We start from the raw sequence: 16868 nt of genomic DNA, 5'->3' as shown, positions 1-16868 counted from the left end.
TTGAGAGAGTGGAGCTGGCATTGTTGTAGGCCTTTGGTGAGAAAAATGAGGGGCCAGGGCAGCTTACTGCAGCACTTCTCCTGTGTATGTGGGTAGGAGCTTCAGGGCTTCAGGACCTGGGACAGCTGCAGTCAGGGGCATTCTCCGCCCCCCCCCCCGCCCTCCCCCGCCCGTCCCCTCCTCGAGATTGGGGGCGGTGGGGGGCGGTGGGGCTGAAGGCAAGCGTGTTGCTCGGGCTCCAAAGAGGCTGCATGACCGGCTCCTACTCTGGAGCAGAACAATCTACTGGAGAGGGCCCCCCAAACCACCAGTCCCACACCAAATCCTCTAGAGCAGCTCTGGTATCCACAATGCAGCCCCCACCTTAGGCAGGCCCTCCGGACCCTCATCTCCCGGGCTCGGCCCCACTCACCTGCTGGCTCAACGCTCCGTACGGGCGGGTTGTGCACCACCGCGGGTGCCAGCCACTGCCGCAGCAAGGAACCCCGCCCACGGGCTGCAGGGCTGCGGGGAAATAGGGCGGTACTGCGCGGCCGCGGGCTCCTATTGGCCAGTGAGGCTGAAGTCCTGAGCTTCTGCAGGTTCCAATTGGCTAGTGGGGTTGTCAGTCACGCTTCCCAGCACCTCCGGTAGGCGCGGGGAACCGCCTCTAGTCACCTTGCCCGGCGCCGCCGAGCTCCGCCAGCTCCAGTTCTGACCCCGCCCCATCCGGCGCGCAAACCTGGGGTTTAGCTCTGGGCTAGCACCCCTCCCACTAAGACCCTGTTTTTTCGGGCCAGGCTAGCTACCCGGGCTCATGGAATTGCTACCCCACGGTGCCTACCTCGGAGGCTTCCGTGGGAGATTGTCAGCCGCGGAGAGCAGAAGCGCAGACTGGCGCGCCAGGGTGTGCGGCCGGCATGCGCTATGTGGTGACTGGGTGAGGGAGTGTGTGTGTGCGGGGGGCAGGGGGGTGGTGGTATGTCTTCACCTGTGTGCATCCTTCCATGTCAGACATCTCTAGTCAACTTGCTCTGGGAAGGCTGCAGGGCAGAGCAGCTGGTCCCAGGACCCGAGGAGTAGGAGGAGGAAGGAATCGTATGGTTTCATGTGTTTGGATGCTAGCAGGGATTGAGACTTCAGGCCCTTCCATATCCCAGGACCTGGGGCTAAGGTCTGTGGTATCTCACAGAGGGCTGGCGGCAGAAGGAGACTGGGATTCTGGTAGAGAGCATGGAGACCCCGAAGTGGTACAGGCCCGACAGGAACGTGGTTGTGAAGGGATATGAATGTTGAGGTTCCGCTGGAGGAGCTTGTGGATCCTGGGGAGGAGCCCAGGGTGCCAAGGAAGCAGAAGCCCATTGCCAAGGCAGCCATCCAGTAAACAAGTCGTAACTCGAGCTCCTCCAGGCGGAAGAACCGTCTGAGGCCCGCTCCTCCAGGCCGCCCACCCGCGCTCAGCGCTCCTAGACTCTCTTGTTGCAGGGATCGGGTGCCCCTGGAGGCGAGCCAGGGAATTGCAAGCCAAGGGGGCAGCGGCGAGGCTCCTCCCCTCCTCCCTCTGGCTGGGAAGGAGCCAGAACGAATCCCCCCCGTTCTGATCCGCTGCGGGAAGCCGCGTCGGGCTTGGTCGGGGTGAACTGGGCGGGGCGGGGGGGGGGAGTGGGACAGAGCCCCCAAAAGACATCCCGCCTCTGCCAGCCCCTTGGCTGGCTGGGCAGAGGAGCGTGGGTGCCTCCGCCCCTCCCGGCTGCTTAGCGTCACGCGTGACGTCCCCGATGAAGGCTGGGAGGGCCAACGCCAGCAGAGAGGAAGGCGGATTCTGAGAGCTGCAGAGTCTGGTAACCCCGGAAAGCGTGAGTGCTCCTTGCCCCGGGTGGGGTTTGGAATCTGGTAGGGGGGGGGGATGGAAGTTTGAGGTCTGGGGGCAGCGGAGGAGGCCAGCCTTGAAATGCATTAGTTGTCTTGTGGAATTCAGTATCTGGGGGTCCGTATGGCACAAGGCTGGGCAGGAGTGGGGGGAGTTTCAGAGTGAAACTGCCTGTAGTCACCCGGTTCAAGTGTCTGCAACTGATGTGTGTGTGTGTGTGTGTGTGTGTGTGTGTGCGTGCGTGCTTAACGGTCTTTCAGACTGGGCTATACAGGGTGTGGTGTGTCCACCCTGTTTGTGTGGTGGGGTAGGGCGTGCCTGTCTTTGTGTATGGCTATGTGAGTGTGTGTGTGTATGTGTGTGTGTGTGTGTGTGTGTGTGTGTTGGCCTGTGAGGGAGGAACTGTAGTTGGAAGGGATTAGTCATTCTACAGCACTTTGCCTAGCACAGCCAGATGGCTTCTCCAGCTTTTCCTCTCTGACGGGTGCAGGGGGCATGTAGAAAGCCCTGTCCTTTCTCCATGATAGGTTGCTCAGAGTGTGCTGCATTGGTGTCAGCACAGCCCTACCCAGCCAGGGATCAGGGGGAGCCTTAGATATTTCCTATATGGGTTGGAAAAGATGGGTTTGGAGAGGGGACGTGTAGATGTCCACACGCATGCAAATGGCTGCCATCAGAGCTCCCTGTTTGAGATCTGGAACAGATAAGCTCTCAGGTAGCCAATGAGCCCTTGCTTTCCTCTAATCTGGGGCTAGAGTGTGGGTTGCCTTTACCACATTTCCAAACAGCCTTGGGTGTTCTTTATGTAGGTTTAAGGGCAGCTGGAGCTGGCCTCTGTCATGGGGTACCAGTATGTAATGCATATATTGTACTTTTGTGCAGCCAGAGCTCACAAGTAGCTGAATGAGATTAGTTGCTGCTCCTGGTATTCACCACATACAGGTAAACCATTATTCATGAAAGGTTGCACGAGACCAAAGCCCAAGGAAATCTATTTTTCTCTCCCCTTCCTCCACTGCCTGTATTCCCTAGCCAGGTCATTGCCAAAGAAGTAAATCACTCCTCCCTCACTCTTGCTTACCTATCTGGAGTCACCTTGAGTTATTGAAGGGACTGGCCATAGGCTCAGGAATAGGCAGGAGGACCAAAGCTTCCTCCAGGTGAAGTTCTTGGACTTAGTCCTGTCCTTGCCTTACAGGAAATGGGTGACTTGCCCTTAAATATCAACATCCAGGAACCTCGCTGGGACCAAAGCACATTCCTGGGCAGAGCTAAGCATTTCTTCACTGTTACGGATCCTAGAAATCTGCTGCTGTCTGGAGAACAGCTAGAAGCTTCCCGGAACATTGTGCAGAACTATAGGTGACCTTGCCCCTATCTGAGCCTGTATGTACCCCAGAACCTCATTTCCTGACTTTCATTTGGTGCATTTTGTAGTTGCCTCCATAAGTTAGGGAGTGACTAGTCTTATTTCCTCAATGCCTTTACTTTTTGACCTACCTTTTGGCATCACAGATAACTACGAAGGATTTTAGAGTATTTGAGTTGAGGGTGTTGCACTGATATTTATGAGGAGGAGTGGTTTTGTGCTTCACATATCCCCTTCAGGGCCTTCCCCAGTGCTGGTCTACTCTTTACAAGGATAAACAGGTTCAAAAGAGAGTCCCAGAGAGGGAGGAGGCCATCCCTCTTGTCTTCAGGGGAAAAAAAATCTACCCTAGTCTTTTTGGAACCATTAGAAGCTACTGTTACCAATAACCGAGAAGGAAATATGTAGCTATAGGGGAAATACAAGTAGCAACCTTCACTTTTGGAAAGCTGTAGCTTCCCCCAGAGTCAAGGAACTCCATTATTCTGGGATTGGGGGGAGGGAAACCAAAGTTCCTGGGTCCTCTGTCCAGGGTTTCCAGAGAGGGTGAGGCCTAGCTTGAGAAGGTACATCTGCCTCCTTAGACTAGCCTGTCAGCTCATTGTCAACTTCCCTAGGGCTGGTGTGGTAACCCCAGGGCTCACCGAGGACCAGCTCTGGAAGGCCAAGTATGTATATGACTCTGCATTCCATCCGGACACGGGCGAGAAGGTGGTTCTCATTGGCCGAATGTCAGCCCAGGTGCCCATGAACATGACCATCACAGGCTGCATGCTCACCTTCTACAGGCAAGTCTTATCCTATGTCACCTTGCTGAGTGCTGTCCTCTAGAGCAGCTTGGGGACTGGGGGCTTCTGCTCTGGGCCCTATGGGTGAAGAAGAGTGAGTGGGTGGGAATGTGTGTTAGAACTCCTATTCTTAAGAACTCAGCCTCTGGGGTCCCCTGACCCCTGAGACAGTGAGTCCTGAGGGGTTACCTTTGAGAAGCTCTGTGTGTGTGTGTGTGCTGGTCCTAGGGCTGGAACTCAGATCCTAGGTGCTGTTCCTGAGCTTTTGTGCTTAAGGCTAACACTCTACCAACTTGAGCCACAGCTCTATTTCTGGATTTTTTTGGTGGTTAATTGGGGTAAGAGTCTCATGGTCTTTTTTACCTGGGTTGGTTTCAAACTGTGATTCTCAGATTTCAGTCTCCTGAGTAGCTAGGATTACAGGTGTGAGCCAGCATTGCCCAGCCCCTTTGAGACTTAATTATAGGGAGATCCAAAAAGAGGGATTCTATAGAAAGGACAGAAGTAAAGACTGAATCTTTGTTCCCTCAGGAAGACCCCAACCGTGGTATTCTGGCAGTGGATCAATCAGTCCTTCAATGCTGTTGTTAACTATTCCAACCGCAGCGGCGACGCGCCCATCACTGTGCAGTAAGAGCCAGACCGCAGCAAGGGGCACAGCATCCGTCCCCCAACCTCAAAATGCACTTTCCTGGCCATTCCTGATCCCCACAGGCTCTCCTCTCAGCTGTACCCTCCAGCCCTCGGCCATATACCTAATTGAGGTTGCGAGTCCCTCTCTTGTATGCTTTTGGGAACCCACACTCCTTTAAAAGGAGGAATGATAGTGGGGAAACTCCCACAGTAGTTTACTGAAGCTGGAGAGAGCTTTCTCTGCAATGAGACCACCCTCCTACATCTCAGACATTAAGGATCTAGCATCTCCCTAAAGCCACTGGCCACATGCTGGACTCCTCCTCTTGCTCTTGTGACCGGAATCTTCCATCCACAGGCAGCTGGGAACAGCCTATGTGAGTGCTACCACTGGGGCTGTGGCCACGGCTCTGGGACTCAAATCCCTCACCAAGGTAAAGGGTTTCCCCTTAACCCATTCATTCTGTACCTACCTTTCTCCCTAATATCCTCCAGTCTGGGCCTACAGGCTCCCTAGATCTCTTCCAGGAATTTCTCTCCACTGCATGGCCCTCAGGATCATTGAACATCACTTTTCCTCCCCCAGCATCTACCCCCCTTGGTTGGCAGATTTGTGCCCTTTGCAGCTGTCGCTGCTGCCAATTGCATCAACATTCCTCTGATGAGGCAGAGGTGAGTGGCCCTGGCTCCTGGCACTCTGTGTGTGTGTGTGTGTGTGTGTGTGTGTGTGACATGCCAGCCAGCCATCCAGCTCAGCATGGGGGACAATCTCTTCCTTCACCAGACATGAGCTGCTGGTCTCTGTCTCCATCCCAGTGGATGAGGCCCAGCCCTCAGGTGCCATGAGACTGAACGAGGAGACAGACAGAGTACAACTGACTTGAGCCCTGCAGATAGAAGCATGGCTTTGAGCAGCAGAAAGACCAAGGGAGCCCCACAATTTGCATCAGAAGGAAGGGAACTGTGAAATAGTTAGGGAAAGAGTGACTTAAATGAAGCCAGAATGTATCTGATTTAGTTCAGTATCAAGGACAACAGGCACATTTATGACAATTACAGCACCAGGGCTCCCTGGAGCCATAAAGCTCCCCCACACCACTCTTAATAGTTTTAGTTATAATATTCTGGGAAAGTATGTAGAAAAACATACTAGGGGCATTCTCAGTGGTTGTATCTCAAGATGGCTGCATCCATCCACCCTGGAACACTTGGGTGGGAAAACAAGCCTTTGAATCTGCTGTGCCTGAGGAGACTGGGAAGTAGCTGATTATGTGGGTGGGATTTAAGGCCTATAATCTGACCCTGCCCATTTCCCTTCCTAGGGAGCTGCAGGTGGGCATCCCAGTGACGGATGAGGGAGGTCAGAGGCTTGGCCACTCAGTGACTGCAGCCAAGCAGGGAATCTTCCAGGTGGTGGTATCAAGAATCTGCATGGCGATTCCTGCCATGGGTGAGGCAGGGGTGGCTGAATGGGGTGTGGGAGGCTCTGGGAGAAGAGAGGGAATGAGGTTCTCAGAGTTGTTTGAGGACTCAGGGGAGGGACTCTGGGAAAGGTTGGAGGGGGGGCTATGGAGGAGGTCCCTCATCCTTCCTTAGGGCTCCTGATTTTCACACCACTAGTTCTCTCTTCCCTCATCTCCCCTCAGCCATTCCCCCAGTGATCATGGACTCTTTGGAGAAGAGAGACTTTCTGAAGGTAGGTGCTCACCTGTCTTGTAATGGAAGTAGTGGCCAGTCCTACCCCTCCTCCTTCTCATTCAGTAAAAATGACAGCTGGGGCAGGGGTGGGGGTGGGGAAACATTGAGGGAACAGGAGGAGAAGACAGGGAAGGAAAGAAATGGTTTCTATCCTAAAGGAAATATGGTCATACTTGATATCATACTCATGCTGTCACTCATCATCAGACACACACACACACACACACACATACACACATGTGCATATACATATAAGACACAGGAACACCAGCAGCTCTGGCTTAGTGTTTGAGTCATTTATTCAGAAATACTCAATGAACAGCACTTAGACACAAGATATGTTTTAGGGATGGGAAGATACAGTTCAGAAAAAGAAAGTCATAGGGTGAACAAATGCAATCATGACACTCAGTATACATTGTGTGGAAAATGGCCTACTTGTGGGCAGGAATGGGAGAGGGAAACTGGGGGAAAGTGAAGGAAGGGGTAACAAAAGCAATGTACTCATTTCCTGACTTATGAAATGATAATCCCTCTGTATAATATCTTAATAATAATAAACTTATATTTTTAAGAAGACAGTCATAACCTCTGTCCTCATGAGTATTATAGTACAGGACCCATTAAAGAATCAACCAATAAACACCTCATTTTAGGTTTGTGGCATATGCTTTGTAGGAAGCCAGTGTGGCAATGTAATTAATTGAGGCTAATGGCGGTGAGCACTTTAGATAGAATAGTCAGAGAAGGGGCCCTGAAAACTGAAAAAGGTAAAAAGGAGAAAAAGAGATCAGAAAAGTGTTTTGGCTAATGCAAACAGCCCTGTGGCAGGAACAGGCTTGGCACATTTGAAAAACAGAATGGGGTCCCTGGAGTTGGAGTGAATAGAGTATACTAACAGAAGATGTTTGGAAAGGGGCAGATTCATACCACTGAGATGAGAGGAAGTAAGTGGAGCTCAAAGGAGGCTGAAGAAAGCAGCTCTTGAAAAGGAGGGAATAGAAAGGTCAGGAAACACATGGGAATCAGTCCCGTGTGTGATGGTTGTATGACTGTAACCTGGCTAGAGTGGAAGGTGGGAGTCTGGAGATCTAGCCCTATTACAAGGTTAGGAGAAAAGTCTCAGATGCAGGGCTGATAGGATGAAGCCATGTGAGTAAAATGGGATGTGAGTTAGGGGAGATAAGCCATTCCACTGTCTCTGTCTCTCCACAGCGCCGTCCCTGGCTGGGGGCACCTCTCCAGGTGGGACTGGTAGGCTTCTGGTAAGTGTGCAAGGAGTCAGCAGGGGACACCCATTCAATTGCCATGTCTTGGGCACCTGTAGAGTTTGCTGTGTTAGGAGGTACTGAGGGTGGTCTCTGTCCTTGAAGGTCAAGGGTTTAGTTGGGGGGGGGGGGTCTTGTCTATCGTGGACATATACCCTTCAATACCATTCAGGAGTTTCCTGCTTACTTAATTCCTGATTTTATCACTTAATAGCCTTGGGCCTTTTGATTAATGCTGGAGAGCATCTTTCCTCGGTCAGAACCTAATGCATTTAATATTCCTCAAAGATCTTGGGCTTAATGTTCCAATAACTCCTTTGGCTCCAGTGCCCGCCTCTAGGGCTGGGTGTGTAGCTCTGTGGTAGAGCACTTGCCTAGCATACACAAGGCCCTGAGTTGGATCCGCAGCACTGAAGTCCCTCTGGGGACTATCTCAGTGAGGTGGGTGGCAGGAGGGAACACACGGAGGTTGATGTTTCATAGATCTTTCCATGTTTTTCTCTCCCAGCCTGGTGTTTGCCACCCCGCTGTGCTGTGCTCTGTTCCCCCAGAGGAGGTAAGTGCTGCCCCTAGGTAAGTGCTGCTGCGAGTTTCTGGACAGTTCTCCACATCTCTGGAACAACTGACCCGCAGGCCCTAAGTCTGCTTCAGAGAGGCCTGGCAGGCACCCAGTTGATTGGAGAGTGGGGGAAGGACAGCAAGCCAGTTCTGAGAGAAGGATGGTGACCCCTAGGCCTGAGTGGATGAGTCCAGGGGACATTCAAGATGGCCTGTGATGTTCTCTTGCAGCTCTATCCATGTGACCAGGCTGGAACCAGAGCTGAGGGCTCAGATTCACAAGCAAAACCCCAGCATCGAGGTGGTGTACTACAACAAAGGGCTTTGAAGAGAGTCAGCCTTTTTCCCCTTCCTTCCTTCCTTGGGCTGATGCTTTGGTGCCACCTTGCCATCTCTGCCACTTGTCCACCTGCCTGGTTTGGGGCAGGGGGCTTGGTAGGGAAGCAGCCATTAAGACCAGCAATCTACTAGGCTGGGGGAGGTGCCCCGTAAGCCTTTTTCTCTCCTCTGTGGTTTCAAAGAGCAGAATAACATAACATTACCCTCCTGTGCTTACATGTATACATACATGAAGCAAGCATATCTTTATACGTTTGGTCTTAGAAACTAAGAGTAAACATGTATCAGAACATCTACAGAATGTCAGGACGGAGTCTGAGGGGCATGAGCAGGCCACACACTGGGATGAATCCTTCAAGTTTCTGATACTTGGCTCTCAAAGCTGCCTCAGAACCTGGCCTGGTAGAGGAAGCAGTGTTGAGATGAGGCAAGCAAAAGGCTTATGCATCCTTATGGCCATCCCCCATATCCTAGAAAGCTCCATTTCCTCTCCTCTACCAGAACAAAGGAGTGTCAGTATCTTGTTCTTGCTGCCTCCCCATGTCCTGCACGCTCAGTGTGGGCGCCTTTATGTACAACTTTAGTTCTTAGTCTGCTGAGACTTCATGACCTCAAACAAATCCCACAGTCCTCTGCTCCCTTTAGGGGCTATCACCACCCACATCACTCATAGAACACATGTGCAAATGGTACGCAAATTCCACAGACCTCATATGTACAATCTAAAGACAGGGAATTCTATGTTCCACTGACTTTTCTTACAGTCTCTTAGCTTTTTCCCTTTCTTGTCTCTTGGAAGTGCTTGGTATTAGACTCAGGCTAGGCAAGTGTTCTACCACTGACCTACATACTCTCAGCCTTTCTTTTTCTTTTTCTTTTTTTTTATCTTAAGGCCTGGCCTTGCCTTTTTCATCCAGGCCCTGTTGGCTGGACCAAATGGAAGATGGGTTTGGGGATGGCATAGGGTGTGGTGTTTCTGGTCCAGAGTGTGTAGTTAGATCTCAACTCTAACTTCTATGACCTCTGGCTAACGAGGTAGATGAGGACTAATGAAAGGCACCAGTGGGGTCCTCAGAGCACTCCCCTGCTCCTCCTAACTCACTTCCCCCCAGTGATAACAGCTGTGATACCATGGTGAGTCAATAAATTGTAAGCCTGTCTACTTCTTAAATCTTCATTTGTTCCCTGACCTGAGTGTCCAGGAATCCCCTGCCTTTCCTTCCCCCCAATCCTGGTCTCTACCTATCTGTAGGGAGCCTCATTTCCCAGCAGGGGGTGCTCTGAGCTTAGAAATCCACCCTCCCCTGGGGCTGGGAATGGGGCTCAAGTGGTAGAGTGCTAGCTTTAAACAAAATAATCTTAGGGACAGAACCCAGGTCCTGAGTTCAAGCTCCAAGATTGGCAAAAAAAAAAAAAAAAAAAAAAAAAAAAGAAAAACCCACCCTCCCATTAGCATCTTCTATTCTCTCTGAACAAAGAATCCTATCATTTCCCTCTTCACTAGTGGGGGCACACATTCCACATTGACTCCAGCTCTGGGCTTCTTGTCTCCTTCAGGCATTTGGCATGAGGTGGTGACCTCTAGTACCCAAGGAGGCCTCTAGAGAGGAAGGAAGAAGGCCAAGGGCTGCCATTCCTTACTCCCTTCAAGGAAATAACCCCTCACTTCCCATTTTCCTTTCACCTAAGCTCTTACATGAGGGGCTGGGAGAAATATTTAGGGCTGACTGGTCCCACAGTGACCTAAGGTGAATCTTGACCTGAGTCTTGGGGTAAGTAAAAGTTTGCTTGTCTGGAAGGCAGGGCCAACACCAGCTCCTGTTACGGGTCCTGCTGGATGGTGCCAGACTCAATGAAGCCAAGTGCTTTAAGTGCATTATCTATTTTGATCTTCATAACCAGCTCTGCGAGGCAGATATGTTGTGCCCATTCTTGGAAGAAAAAAAAAAGGCTAGCAGCATTCACAAAGTTGCCCACAGCTCCGCTAGGACATGGAAGAGCAGGATTCAAGCTGAGCTGTGTGACTCTTAAGCCACTGTGCTGTACTTCCTCTTACCTGTGAACTTCCAGCCAAATCTGGTCATTTTTCCGATCCCTTTGAGACCCACTCTCTGGGACAGTTTGTTTACAGACCAGCAAAGTGACAGGCCCAGAAATATACACAAACCTTTTACTAAAGCCACTGAAGAACTTCCAAATATGACTTCCATCACCTATATATAAACAAAGAATCTCCTGCTCTTTTATTATTTTATTTTTTGTTGATTGTGGGGATTGAACTCAGGGCCTGAGCACTGTCTCTGGCTTCCTCAAGGCTAGCACTCTAGCTCTTGAGCCACAGCGCCACTTCTAGCTTTTTCTGTGTATGTGGTGCTGAGGAATTGAACCCAGGGCTTCATGTATGTGAGGCAAGCACTCTACCACTAGGCCATATTCCCAGCCCTCCTCCCCTCCCCCCCCCTTTTCTAATGCTCATACTTCAAGGACCTTTTCTGAAAACTTGCTTTGGTGTCCTTGGTCTTCCCTCCCCAGTCTTCCTGCTTCCACCTGGCCTCATCTGTTTCAGAGTCCCTGCCCTGTTTCTTATTAAGGCCAGAAGGAGGCCAGGAGCAGTAATTAGTACCTGTAATCCCAGCTATTCTGGAAGTGGATATCAGAAGGATCAAGGCTCCAAGCCAGACTGCAAAAAGCACGGCAGTGTGTCCCTGCCAGCTATGCAGAAGGCAGAGGTAGGAAGATCCCAGTCCAGGCCTGATAAGGCAAAACGGGAGACATGATCCCCCAAATAATTAAAGCAAAAAGGGTTGAGGGCATGAAAACTTAGCAAGAAACTCGAGGCCCTGAGTTCAAACCTCAGTACCAATTTTTATTTTTTAAAGTCTAGAAGGATTATAACTCTCCTTGCTCGTCTTCTGAGAGGAAAAAAAATAAAGAAGTCTTGGATTCCTGGAGCCCGGGTCAGGTGGGGCTCAAATTGCGCCTTTCACGAAATGCAGGGACTAGTAAGGCAGATCGATATCCCATATCGATGTCGGGTGTTTAAGGCGAGCCTCAGCCCTGGCCCTGTGGGGCAGCGCGTCCCAGGGCCCAGTAAGGCCTTGACCCAGAAGCCTCTACGTCTGAACAAAGCCCCCTTTCCTCGTAGTTAAGTCAGTCCGCTTAAGGCTCCGCCCTCAGTGCCTGTCGATCACAGAGAGGCCACGCCCCCTACACGTAGCCTGTCCTATTCATTACGGTCCCGCCCCCTTGGTTCCTGTCACTCAAATCTAGCTCGACTCCACCTCCCCGTTTCCGGGACAACTTCTGTACCACTGGCCGCCAGCCGAACGCGCTTTTCCTTATCCTAGTCCGGAACCTGCGCCCTGTACCCCGCTTACCCTCCGACAAGGGTCCTGGACTACTGAACTTCCCCGAATCCTCCTCGTTCCTTCCCAGTCTGGAAATCCAGCTACAGCTCCTTTCGGCTTCCTGCCCGGAAGTCCCGAGGTTTTCGAGGAACCACACGAGGCCTTTCATGGCTCCCAGCCTCCTCCCGGTCTGTCGGTCGTTCCCGCCGCGGTTCTCGTTCCGCCCTCGCATCTAGTAGTTCAGAAAGTATTTTCTGAGCCCTTGTATTGTCACCGTGGCTCTGTGCCCTTGGCCGGATAGAAACAGCCAGTTGGGTGACCAGAGTAACCAGCTTCCCACCTACAGGTGCCTGACAGGTAGTACGGCCCCCCTCTCCCCTCTTCACTATTGCTGTTGGGGAGTCTTGGTCCAGCTGGGTCAGTACCAAGCAGGGAGCGTCCTAGGGTGCTTCCTTCACTTTTTTTCTTTCTCCTGAGTTCCTGTCCCAGCCCCGGTTGCCTGAGCCCCAGCTTTGGATCAGGTCTTTATCCAGCTTCCCTCTTCCAACCTTCTCAGGCCAGCAAGTATTGTAATTTAACAACTAGGAAATGGTGGAAGGAACCCTGCATAGCTTGGGCTAAACACAATCCCATCCCACTCCAGCACATCCAGTAGGAGGTGGGGGACAAACCATGCTTCTAACAAGCACCAAGACGCTCCTGCAGTGCAGTGTATTTGCTTTATGAGGCAAGAGTTTGCTATGTTGATCTATAAATTAGTCAACTGTGTTAACTTTCCTTCTATTACCAAGAAGGTTTCAAAGGACAATTTTTATTTCTCAGAAGCATTTCTGGGTTTGTTTTGTGCTGAGGATCAAACCCTTTACCCTGCATATGCTAGGCAAGCACTTGTACCACTGAGCTATACTACTCCCTCAGCTATCACATCTTTTTATTGTGCTAAAGACATTTAAACATAAAATTGACCGCCTTAGCTAGGTGCTAGTGGCCTGTAATTCTAGACTCAGTCTGAGATCTCAGGATCATAATTCAAAGCCAGCTCAGTCAGGAAAGTCCATAAGGCTCTTATCTCGAATTAACCACCAGAAAGCCCACAAGAGGAGCTGTGACTCAAGTGGTAGAGTGCCACCCTTGAGCAAAACACCCAAAGACAGCATCCAAGCCCTGAGTTAAGTCCCAGTACTGGCACACACAGGCACAGACACAGATACACCACACACACACACACACACACACTAACCATCTTAACTATTTTGAATGTACAGTTCTGTAGTGCTAAATATATTTTCACATTGTTGTAAAACATATCCCAGAACTTTTTCTTGCAAAGAAACTGTGCCCATTAAATGGCTCATATCATCACGTGTGTGTGTGTGTGTGTGTGTGTATGTGCACGTGCACACGTGCATGCACTTTCTGTCTGGGGCTTGAAATTAGGGCCTGGACACTATCCCTGAGCTTTTTTGCTCAAAGGCTAGCATTCTACTACTTGAGCCACAGCTCCACGTCTGGATTTTTGGTGGTTAATTGGTGATGAGTCTCATAGACTTTCCAGTCTGAGCTGACTTTGAACTGTTCTCCTCAGGTCTCAACCTCCTAAGTAGCTAGGACTACTGATGTTGAGCCACACTACTCAGCTTATATTTTCACTTGTAACCCACCCTCCAGCACCTATCACAGTGCTTGAGGCACAGTAGGCACTCAAAACTTGCTGAATAAGGAATCTGAATACAGAAGTACCTTATGCCACACTCATATGTTGGTCTTAGATAAGCTCACAAAAATAGTAGTTCTCAGTCTGTCTCACATCTCAAAAAGTAACACAGGGGCTGGGAATATGGCCTAGTGGCAAGAGTGCTTACCTTTTTTTTTTTGGCCAGTCCTGGGGCTTGGACTCAGGGCCTGAGCACTGTCCCTGGCTTCTTTTTGCTCAAGGCTAGCACTCTGCCACTTGAGCCACAGCGCCCCCTCTGGCCATTTTCTGTATATGTGGTGCTGGGGAATTGAACCCAGGGCCTCATGTATAGGAGGCAAGCACTCTTGCCACTAGGCCATATCCCCAGCGAGTGCTTGCCTTGTATACATGAAGCCCTGGGTTCAATTCCTCAGCACCACATATATAGAAAAGGGCCAGAAGTGGCAATGTGGCTCAAGTGGCAGAGTGCTAGCCTTGAGCAAAAAGAAGCCAGGGACAGTGCTCATGCCCTGAGTCCAAGCCCAGGACTGGCAATAAATAAATAAATAAACAAACAGACAAACAAACACATACAGGAGAGAAGCACTCACAGCTCTGGTGATTTTCAGCATGGACTGTTGGGAGTATGGCTTTCCCAGGGAGGCTTATCAGAATCTGAGGGAGTAGTGTGGTTTGGATAATGTAATGCTTGTGCCTAGATATGAAGCCAATAAGATGATGAACTAGGGCTGGGAATATGGCCTACTGGCAAGAGTGCTTGACTCATATACATGAAGCCCTGGGTTCAATTCCTCAGCACCACATATATAGAAAAGGGCCAGAAGTGGCGATGTGGCTCAAGTGGCAGAGTGCTAACCTTGAGCAAAGAGAAGCCAGGGACGGTGCTCAGGCCCTGAGTCCAAGCCCCAGGACTGGCAAAAAAAAAAAAAAAAAAAAAAAAGATGATGAACTAAGCTTTCTTCTTCTGTTTTTCTTTCTTCTTTGTACCAGTATTGAGGCTTGAACTCGGGGTCTGGGCACAGTTTCTTAGCTCTTCACTCAGAGTTAGCATTCTACTACTTAGCCACAGCTTCAGATCCAGCTTTCTGGTGGTTAGAGATCAGAATCTAATGGAACTTCCTGCCTGGGCTGGCTTTGAAATGGGATCCTCAGATATCAGCCTCCTGAGTAGCTAGGCTTATAAGGTGTGAGCCATGGGTACTGGAATCTCTTTTATGTGGCAATGTGGATGAACCCAAGGGTGTGTAGTGAGGACTGCATGCTAAGCAAGGGCTCTACCACTGAGGTACATTCCTGGCTTCTTACTACTACTTCTGGGAAGCTTTAACCTAATTTCAGCAATCCAGAGTTGTTCTCAACGTAATCAAAAGGTGTTAGGGAGTTCATGTGGACTGGGAATGGTGATTGAGGGTGGTGATGGGACGTCTGGACATCAGATCTTCACTGATCAAGCCAGGTGAGGAGAGCAGAAACAAAGGAGAAAAGAGAGGCTAAGTAGGGAAGTAAGGACCCCTCCTCTCTGTGCTCTCAGGTTAGGTTGAGCCTCCTTGGCAAATTCCATTTCCAGAGACCTTCAAGTTCTGCCCCCTGGAGGCCACATAAGGTCTGTTGGGCCAGACCTGCTATCTCTGTCACTGGAAACCTGTGGGACTTTGAGCACCCCCATGGCTTAGAAGGGGGCAGGTGGGTGCCCGGGGTCTCATGAGGTCCCTAGCCCTCGCTTTGCTGCCATTCTTAGGTGACTGTCAGGCGCCACTCTGGTGCAAGGGCCACCAGAGCTGATGGGTCCCTAGCTCCCTGGCTCATACATTAAAGATGCAGAGGCACCCGGACTGCTGTGCCACAAACATGAAGACAAATTTTTAATCCCGAACAGGAAGATGCCTGGAGATGGGGCAGGGTCGGGGGGGGGGTGTGGGAGAAAAATGAATTAGGTTTTTATTATGTGTTTTATTATGCTGTAATTGAACAGGATTAGGTGAGAATACAATATATTTCTGATGCAGCTGGAGGTAAGAGAAGAGAGGCTGACAGCATGCGGGAGACTGAGGAAGCCAAGACTGTAGGATGCAGGGATCCCCAGAGAGGGCTGAATGCCAGCAGCTAGGTGGGCCCAGCCCCCACTCCCATCCCTCTTGACAGTTTGGGTTAGGATGGGGGAGGGGATTGTGACTGTTCTGGGAATGAAGGGAGTTAGCTACAGGTCTAGCAAATACTAAAGGAGGCCAGAGGGCTACAGAGTTTAGAAAGATGATGTAGAGAGGGTCTGAGTCCCAGGGAAAGAAGGGGTGCAGCCATGAAAAGACTGGACCCCCTGAATCATTGGGGTCTGAAGGCCCAGGATTTCATAGGTGCTCCTAACATCTCTTTTCTGGAACACTTAGGGCTCAGGCCATGTAGGTGCCTTCTCATACACCTACCCGGCATCTTCTTCCTGGGGATTAAAAATTTGTCCCAGGCCTGGCACCTGCTCATTTTAACTTTGTGAATCAGGAAGCTAAGGAACAGTGGGGTCTATGGATGTCAAGGAATATTCCTGTTGTGCTCAGGGCTCCTTTATGGCAGGGTACACAGCCCTCAGATCCATCTTCCTCAAATTCCACCTAACTCCTGTCCACCACTGAAAAACCCCCTATGTATGCAGGTCTGACCCAGGACCCCCCACCCCCCAATCCCAGCACTGTGCTCTGGAAAGGCCTCCCCAGGTAAAAGGCTCCTAGCTGAATCTCTCTGCTAGGCTATAGGTGAGGGAGTGAGCAAACCCTTCTCTCCCCTGGAACCATCCTGGGCTCCCAGAGCCCCAGTCCGGGCAGCTTCATTAAGGGCTGCTGCCAGCAGTCTCACCTGCTGCAGCGCCCTCACGCTCCGCCTGGGCCCATCTCCTGGCGGTGATGGAGAGGCCCATTAGCTGCTTCTACCTTTAGGGCGGACTGGGCCTATCCCTCCACCTCCCAATTAGGATGTGAGAAACCGTCAACCAAGATTAATAGTTGCCAGGCTTCGGGGCAGGGAGATGAGCCCAGATTCCAGGCTCAGGCCAACACAGGCGGGCCCACCTGTGGCTACTATGCCTCTTTCCCCTCTCAGGTGAGCCCAGCAATGGGGGCGAGGGTGGCAGTGTTTCAGTTTATATCTAGGACTTGGTTGTGCTCCAGGGCAAGAAGCTCCTGTTGCTGAGGAGGAAGGGTGTGTGCTCTCAACCAGATTCCTGCTTTTCCACTGACTGGATTTAAGGACTTCCGCTCTGAAATGAATTGACCCTCACTTTTGACATTCATGACCACCACTAAGTAAATTCCTCTTTGCTTATTGTGTCCTGGCTG

The 16868-nt window shown here is 50.9% G+C and overlaps 1 protein-coding gene across 3 annotated transcripts; it reads left to right on the top strand.

The window, feature by feature from the left end:
* The first annotated feature begins 1567 nt into the window (after positions 1 to 1567).
* Positions 1568 to 9665, top strand: Sfxn3 (sideroflexin 3). Of its 3 annotated transcripts, none has more exons than XM_048338437.1 (12): positions 1568 to 1835; positions 2736 to 2791; positions 3048 to 3211; positions 3836 to 4006; positions 4538 to 4636; positions 4998 to 5073; positions 5226 to 5311; positions 5962 to 6089; positions 6286 to 6335; positions 7553 to 7602; positions 8114 to 8161; positions 8395 to 9665. In XM_048338437.1, exons 2-12 carry the CDS (start codon positions 2753 to 2755, stop codon positions 8489 to 8491), a joined length of 1008 nt encoding a protein of 335 aa, XP_048194394.1. In that variant the 5' UTR covers positions 1568 to 1835; positions 2736 to 2752; the 3' UTR covers positions 8492 to 9665. The 3 variants fall into 3 exon arrangements, with proteins under 3 accessions (XP_048194394.1, XP_048194393.1, XP_048194395.1); XM_048338436.1 differs by having other exon boundaries at positions 2732 to 2791; XM_048338438.1 differs by lacking the exon at positions 2736 to 2791.
* Positions 9666 to 16868: the final 7203 nt, after the last annotated feature.

This window comes from Perognathus longimembris, chromosome 2 (assembly GCF_023159225.1).
Source record: "Perognathus longimembris pacificus isolate PPM17 chromosome 2, ASM2315922v1, whole genome shotgun sequence".
Classification (NCBI taxonomy): Eukaryota; Metazoa; Chordata; class Mammalia; order Rodentia; family Heteromyidae; genus Perognathus; species Perognathus longimembris.
The sequence above is the reverse complement of the archived record's forward strand: the minus strand, read 5'-3'. Positions and strand labels throughout refer to the sequence as shown.

Coding starts and splice junctions, on each gene's coding strand:
- Sfxn3 (XM_048338437.1), top strand. CDS start 2,753: ATGAGATTAGTTGCTGCTCCTGGTATTCACCACATACAG. Junction 5,074..5,225: donor GACTCAAATCCCTCACCAAG/GTAAAGGGTTTC, acceptor TTCCTCCCCCAG/CATCTACCCCCCTTGGTTGG. Junction 6,090..6,285: donor CATGGCGATTCCTGCCATGG/GTGAGGCAGGGG, acceptor ATCTCCCCTCAG/CCATTCCCCCAGTGATCATG.